This window comes from Ovis canadensis, chromosome 26, assembly GCF_042477335.2.
Source record: "Ovis canadensis isolate MfBH-ARS-UI-01 breed Bighorn chromosome 26, ARS-UI_OviCan_v2, whole genome shotgun sequence".
Lineage (NCBI taxonomy): Eukaryota > Metazoa > Chordata > Mammalia > Artiodactyla > Bovidae > Ovis > Ovis canadensis.
In genome coordinates, this window is record NC_091270.1 from 48,718,304 (window position 1) to 48,726,347 (window position 8,044).

Sequence of the window (8,044 nt, forward strand, 5' to 3'; positions counted from 1 at the left end):
GGTCTCAAAGAGTTGGGCATGACTGAGCAACTTTACTTTTCAGTTAATAGTAAAATATTAACTTCAAGTTACAAAGCTGTTGAGATAAATAAGTACTACTCTTAACAATGGCAAAGAACTAATTGGGCTGCACTCATTAAATTAGTAGTGATGGGTTAGGGATTGGAGAGGGGTAAAGGAATTGAATGTCTCTGGTTTTGCTAATTGTCTGGACATAGTAGATATATCATTTGTTATTGAATATACTTGGCATAATACACAAGAATAGTTAATAACTGCTTTGTTCTTGGACATGCAGTTTACCATGTAGCTGCATCAGTTTTAATAACAAGTGATTTTAGAGTGGGGTCCCATTGCTTTTTGTTTCTTGACTTTTTCCATGCTTACACCTGCCTCTATATCAGCTTTTCAGAATGATGTAAGGATGTTAGTAAAAGTGAATTTACTTTCCTTTTTTTCCCTTAGGAGCAGCCACCATATCCTAGTTACAATTCTAACTATTGGAATTCTGCTGCCCGACCTCGGGCTCCTTACCCAAGTACATACCCTGTAAGACCGGAAATGCAAAGCCAGGTATGATCTGAAATTGATAAGACTTTCTGAATTTTTTCTTAATGATCTGATTTATTTTCAGAACCTGTGGAGATTTTATAGTAAAGATGTGTGGGGTTTTGTTATGTAATGGAGTCTATCTTAATCATTTTAACATTTTTAACTCAGAGGTAGGGAAATATCTAGGCAGATACTATGTAAGGCAGAAGTGGCTTGACGCATGAGAGATTATTTCTCAGGACCTGGAAACAACAAACACAAAATGTACCTATTTTTAATGATTTGTTATTTTATGGAGATGTAATTGACATATAATGTTATATTAATTTTAGGTATATAATGTAAAGATTCAGTATTTGTATACTTTCTAAAATGATCCTCATGTAAGTCTAGTTAACATCTGTCACCATACATAGTTACAAATTTTTGTTTTCTTGTGATAAAAGAAGTTGCTAATGTATTGTTTTTGGCTGCAGCCGGGTCTGCCTTGCTATGCAGGCTTTCTCTAATTGTGGAGAGCGGGGTCTGTTCTCTAGTTGTGTGTGGCACGCGGGCTTCTCATTGCAGTGGTTTCTGTTTCAGTGAACAAACTCTAGGCTTCGAGGGCTTCAGTAGTTGTAGTTTCTGGGCTCTAGAGCACGGGCTCAGTAGTTGTGGCGCCGGGGCTTAGTTGCCCTGTTGCATGTGGGATCTTCCCGGATCAGGGATCAAACCCATGTCCCCTGCAGGGCCAGGCAGATTCTTTACCACTGAGCCACCAGGAAAGCCTCTGTGATGAAAACTTTTGAGATAAACTCTCCCCGTCAGTTTTTAAATTTGCAATGCAATATCTAACTATAGTTGCTAGAGTACACATTGCGTTCTGTGGTTTATTTATTTTATAACTGGAAGTGTGTACCTTTTGAGCACCAACCCACTGCTCCACCTCTGGAACCACCAGTCTGTTCTCTGTATCTGTGAGTTGGCTTTTTTTGTTTGTTTGTTTGTTTTTTAGATTTTACATATTAATGAGATCACATAGTATTTGTCTGTGTATCACATTTAACTTAACACCTTCAAGGTCTATCCATGTTGTCCCAGTGGCAAGATTTCCTTGGTTTTTTGCTTGAATAATACTCCATTGTGTGTGTATATATCTGTCTCACTTTTTTTTCATTCATTCATCCGCTGCTGGACATTTAGGGTGTTTCTGTGTCTTGGCTATTTAAATAATGCTGCAGTGAACATAGGGGTACAGATAATTTTTTAAGTTGGTGTTTTTGTTCCCTTTGAACATATTCCCAGAAATGGAATTGCTGGATCATACGGTAGTTCTGATTTTAGTTTTTTGAGGCATCTCCATACTGTTTTCCATAGTGGCTGTACCAGTTTACCTTCCCATCAACAGTACACAAGGGTTTCCTTTTCTCAGCATCCTCATCCAGTACTTAATTGTCTTTTTGAGAATAGCCATTCTAATAGGTGTGAGGTGGTGTGTCCCTGTGGTTTTGATTTGCATTTTCCCGATGATTAGGGATGTTGAGCACCTTTTAATGTACCTGCAGGTCATCTTGTATGTCTTCTTTGGGAAAGTGTCTATTCAGATCCCCTGCCCATTTAAAAAAAGGTTTTGTGTGTGACGGCACGTGGCTTGCAGGATCTTGGTTCCCCAATCAGGGACTGAAGCTGAAGTTAGTTATATTTATGTCTTATATGTGTTTCTATGCTTTTACTACCTGTATATGCATTTTTATAGTACAATTTAACATTTTAAAAACATTTTCTTTTAAAACCTTATCAAGTTTTTAAACTTGATAGAAGTGTTTCATCCTAGCATTCTCTTGCAGCTTGCTTTTTTTAAACTCAGCATTGTTTTTCCCTTTTCTATTGTACAACATACGAGACAAGCATTTCCCTACTGTGTGGAATTGGTGGGTTTGGGTATATACATCTTTATTTAATATAGCCAAATTACTTTTCACAGTGATTAGAGAGCCAAGAACTTCTTTATTTTCTCTGCTGCCAACCTACTCTTCAGAAGTAAAACCTCTGAAACACCTCTGAACTGTGATCATTAGGTCATGCTTAGTCATGGTCTGTAAGGATTGCAAGGCTAATACATGTTCTTCTGACTCTGATTGTTGTAATCATGCATGTTGTAGCTCTGATCTATTGACCCAGAGGGTACTTAGGAAAAGTATGGTGAACACACAGGTTTTCTAGTAATGATTGTGGTGGGGTTTTTGGTTCCTTTGCCTGACTGGGGATCAAACTCTGTGCCGAAGCACAGAGTCTTAACCACTGGGCCACCAAGGAAGTCCCTGTGGTGGTTTTTTGTTGTTGTTGTTTGTTTAAAATCCTCTCATTGGTCACAGATGCAACTTGTTTTTCTAAAGCTGCTTTCCCACATATCTAAAGGATGAAAGACGGATGTTTTCACATTGATTTTCTGATGAAGATAAGTCTCCTGACTTCTGGAAGATTTCACCACAGAACGCCGAGTACCTGGGAATAGAAATGCTCAAAGAAAGACAACTGAAGTCCTCTTCATTCTAAATGTTCTGAATTGAGAAATCATGATACAGAAGGACTTTGTTCAGAACCTGTAATAACCTTTTCATTTAATTTAAAGGAGAACTGGGTTGTCAAATACAGCTTATTAAGTACCGTGGTTTGGAGCTCCTGTGAGACAAAAATTGGACTAGTTCTGTAAGTAGAGATGCTGCATGAGGAAATGACCAGTGGATGATGATGAACTGGGGAATTCCAAAAGCAAGTGTCAGGAGAAACTCAAGGTGATGTTGACTGCTGATAATTATGAAGGCTCGGAGTCCTTTTGTGGTGAAGCTTTCCATGTTTTTCAAGATAACCATAACAGGAGGAATCGTGTTGCTAATGGAAAAGTAATTTTTCCCACTTGGATTGGGTCTGTTTGCTGTTGATAGCCATATATTACCAAATGGAAAGGGAATCCATTAACAGTGTTATCACTTTCTGGGTGAGAGACCTGGCCACTTTTCTCCCCTTTGGGTTCTACATCTATAAGCAGTCCATCAATTGTAAAACCAACTTTTGGAAGAAGTATTTCCTCCTGGATAATCTTCAGCTTGCAGTGAGACACCATATGGTGTGATGGTATTTTGACTTTCAAATGCTGAGTCATATTTACATTTACCTCTAGAATAGAAGCAGCACTTGGAATATGTTTTGAGTTTTAAGAGTTCCAGTCTCTTGATTTCTTCTGGAATCCAGAATGAGACGTCTACAGAAATTCAATGACTGTCAGAGGTTTTGTTTAATTCTCCTAGTGGATCAGTTTCAGATTTTATCTGTTGCCATATCAGCTGACAGGTTTCAAATCCCAGCTTGCTGTCTTTAGATACAAGTTTCCCTTTATGAAAAAATTGGACTAGATGGAAGTAGCTATGGTCTGTGCAGCCCACCAGTTTCTAGACATACTTGGGATTTTGTGACATTTTTAATAGCATAATTTTTTTCTATAAAAATAATACAACTTTATTACTAAATACTTGGGAAATAAAAGAGAGAAAAGCCACTAACTCTGTCATCATAATATTTCCATATTTTGGTAAATTGGTTTTCAGCCTTCTCCCTGTTATATTTATCTAGTTTTAAACTTATTTTACATATACTTTTTAATATTACTTTTTGGTTATCATATGTACTTGTTACAGGGTGAAATAACAGGAATTCTTTTTTTTAATAGGAAGGAAATTTTCAAACATAATCTAAAGTAATGGGATAGTACAGTGATCTCCCATGTACCCCTTACTCAGCTTCAGCAAGTGTCATCAATACATGGCCCTCATGTTTCATCCATGTCCTTACTGTGCTTTGAAGAAAATTCCAAATATCACATTATTTCTCTTGTAAATACTTCAGTATGTATCTTTAATATACAGGGACATTTTAAAAATATTAACCACAATGCCATTATTAAAGCTTAAAGAAATAAACACTAAAAATAATTCTGTAATGTTAACAGGTGTCTGGTCAGTTCTACAGTAAATTTTAAGACAGAATGAAATTCTTTCAATGAATAGCCTGCTACTGCTGTTGCTAAGTCGCTTCAGTTGTGTTTGACTCTGTGGGACCCCATAGATGGCAGCCCGCCAGGCTCCCCCATCCCTGGAATTCTCCAGGCAAGAACACTGGAGTGGGTTGCCATTTCCTTCTCCAATGCCTGAAAGTGAAAAGTGAAAGGGAAGTCACTCAGTCGTGTCCAACTCTGAGGGACCCCATGGACTGCAGCCTACCAGGCTCCTCCGTCCATGGGATTTTCCAGGCAAGAGTACTGGAGTGGGGTGCCATTGCCTTCTCCAAATGAATAGGCTGTAACTGACCTAATCATTCCATCAGTATAGGACATGTAGGTTGCTTTCAATACTGCATGATGGTGAATCATGCTCTGATGAACAAGTCCATGCTTATAACTTGTTCTCTAGTTGAATCATTTCCTTAGGAAGAATTTCTAGAAGTTGAATAATAGTACAAAAAGTCACATTAAAAAAAAAAATCATCTTCAGCTGTGTATGTTGTATAAGGGACTTTATTTTTGGGGGGGCGGGGGGGGAGTGTGCCCTGCAGCCCAGGAGGGGTCTTAGTTCCCCCACCTAGGATTGAATCCGTGCCCCCTGAGTTGGGAATGTGAGGCTTAACCATGGGACCGCCAGGGAAGTGCCTGTCCCTCTTTTTGATGTGGTAGATTTGGAATCAGATTTAAATTTCATTTTCTTTAATCATTAACAACTGTAGAAGGTATCAGGATTCTCTTTTGAGGTATGATTGACATTTAGCATTCATTTCAGATGTATCCAATAATGATTCGATATTTGTATACATTATCACATGGTCACCACAATAAGTCTATTTTATTATCATAAGCTTCTTTTCTTATTCTTCTACCTAAAATGGGAAAGACTGTCTAGTTTTAGAAGGATGAGTCCAGGTAAAGTTGATTTTATTTTTACCATCTTACAAGGTAGAGTAGAAAGTAATGGAAAACCTGAAGGTAATCGTTTAAAGTTTAGCTTTAGTCTTATTTGGATTACTAAACTGAGGATTCTAGGTATCAATACTAGTCTGGATAGCTGATGCAGGAAGCAGTATGTGAGGAATTTGTCGCTGTCTGCTGTAATTTGGGAAGCAGAGTGAGACAGTACAAAAAACACAGGCTTGGAGTCAGATCAGGTTCATTTTCTGGCCTTGCCACACAATTATACTAACAACAATGGTATTATGAAAATTATCAGTTATTGAGCATACCATGTACCAGACACTGTACTGAGCACTTTATATATGTCATCTCATTTAATTTTTACAATAACCCTGCAGAATAAGTTCATGATTTCCATTTTCCTGCTTGAAAAAGTAGAGAGAGTAAACACAAAGCCTGTGGCAGGGCTCCGTCTATCTCTGTGGTCTTTTTTTCTTTCTGTTGTATCAGGGTCCTTTTCTTCTCTCTTTAGCCTTTTCTTCTCTCTTTAGCCATTCTCCCGGGTTTCCCAAAGCCCCTTTTCCAGTGTGTGGGGACAAGCTCCCTCCCATTAGGTGTAATTGTCAGGCGTTCTTATGAAAAAGGTTGAAAAGCACTGCTCTAAGGCCATTACTTCATCTTTCATCACAATATACCTTCCTATTGTTATGACACGGACTCTAAAGTGATAATCTGAGTTTAATATATATATACAATAATAATATAAGAACACCTTTAAAGGGTCGCTTAGGTAGTTGATACTTTCATTAGTTACTCATCTCCTTTCTTCCCAAAGTTCTCAAAGTGAGGGCATTTCAGCTCTTGTACTCATTCATCTCTTTTCTCCCAACTTTGCTTTTTCCAGAGTTTGAATTCTTACACAAATGGGGGATACGGCCCCCCATACCCCACTGGCCCAGGGACAACTACTGCCTCATACCCTGGGGCCTATTACACCCCCGGGTATGCTCAGACCAATTACTCCACAGAGCTTCCAAGCACTTACCGTTCACCTGGCAACAGCCCAACCCCGGTCTCCCGTTGGATGTACCCCCAGCAGGACTGCCAGACTGAAGCGCCCCCTCTTAGGGGGCAGGTTCCGGGATATCCTGCTTCACAGGTGAGCACTCTTCTGCTGTCTTTTTAGTTTTTAACTGTTAATGAATGGTACCAGGTTTATTTCTCTGTTCACTTCAAGAGGTAGGGTTTATATTTTTAAATATTTTAGGAATTTCTGTTCACTTCCCAGGGAGTTCTATGCTGTTAAAGTTTAGGCCCTATTCCTTCTGAGCTTGACGGTCACCAGACCTGCCCCTGATATCTTTGGAACCAAGCTTTTGTAGGCTTGGAGAAGGTATTGCAACTGTTTAGAAACACCCCAGTTTAACCCTGTAGCAGCTAAAGTATACTCTGTTAAGCGGAGAGGAGGCAGCTCAGGATCTGTTTACACTAGAATATTTTCATTACTTCTTTAAGTGTTTTTTAAGCAATGACCAGCATATTTCCTTCCTCTCAACCCAGAACCCTGGAATGAGCGTACCCCATTACCCTTATGGGGATGGTAATCGTAGTGTTCCACAACCAGGACCACCCGTACGACCCCAGGAGGACTCATGGGCGCCTCCAGGTGCTTATGGAATGGGAACCCGGTACCCCTGGCCTTCAGCTGCGCCCTCAGGACCACCGGGGAGTCTCTACATGAATGAGAGCACTTCATCGTGGCCTACCAGTGGCTCTCCTCAGCCACCTCCTTCACCGCCACCCCCACAGCCTAAGGTAGGAGGCCTGCTGAACCTTGTTCTTTCAGTGTTTGGTGATCGAGAGAGCACAATATGGGATTTCTCCGCATTGGCCTGTGTTTAAATGGAGGGACTAGTTTCAAAAAGCTGTTGGCCACCACCTACAACTTTATGTAGTCTAGTCCCCCCTCCTTCTTTTTTTTTTTTTTTAAATAGACTATATTTTAGAGCAGTTTTAGGTTCATTTCCTCTTTTTTTAAAGACAGGAAAGTGCTCATTTTCTTATTAGTTGTAATACTATCTGAATGTTAAAATCAAAGGTTATATTTTGTTACCTCCATCTCCAGACAGAAGACAAAACCAATGAGAAATAGCATGGTTTTATTAAACTGTATACTTGAACATCATTTGCCTGTGGCCAGGTTCCTTTTTAAGATTTGTCTTCAGGTTTTCTCTCTCAAGGGGAACAGACTATCTGATTCCCATTTATTAAGTCACTGGTCAGATTGTGAGGTGATAAAGATAGATTATGAGGTGTTCATGATGAAGACCTACCTCAGGGTAGATTCCAGCCTGTATACTCAGGAATTCTCTGCCTTTTATCTTTTCAGAGCTGTATTTTCCTCAAATGATTATTAAAGAGGGCTGTCCAGTTTTATTGGTGGGGAATCTTTTCATGTACCTTCCTGGTCAGGTGGAAGATGGGGGCTAACAAATCTGATGCTGATGGATTCCCATTAAAACAGCTTTTCTCCCCTTTCTGCTCTCCCACTCCAAG

General features: G+C 39.5%; 1 protein-coding gene and 1 pseudogene across 3 annotated transcripts in view; one reads left to right on the forward strand and one right to left on the reverse strand.

The window, feature by feature from the left end:
• Positions 1–8,044, forward strand: part of BAG4 (BAG cochaperone 4) — a 54,945-nt gene that overhangs the window by 44,687 nt on the left and 2,214 nt on the right. For 2 of the 3 annotated variants that reach the window (XM_069573030.1, XM_069573028.1), the window contains exons 2-4: positions 466–573; positions 6,393–6,647; positions 7,049–7,303. In XM_069573030.1, coding sequence (XP_069429131.1) covers positions 466–573; positions 6,393–6,647; positions 7,049–7,303 — 618 coding nt within the window. The remainder of the gene's footprint in view (positions 1–465; positions 574–6,392; positions 6,648–7,048; positions 7,304–8,044) is intronic. The other variant, XM_069573029.1, reaches the window with a different exon arrangement.
• Positions 2,701–4,313, reverse strand: LOC138430789 (origin recognition complex subunit 3 pseudogene; annotated as a pseudogene).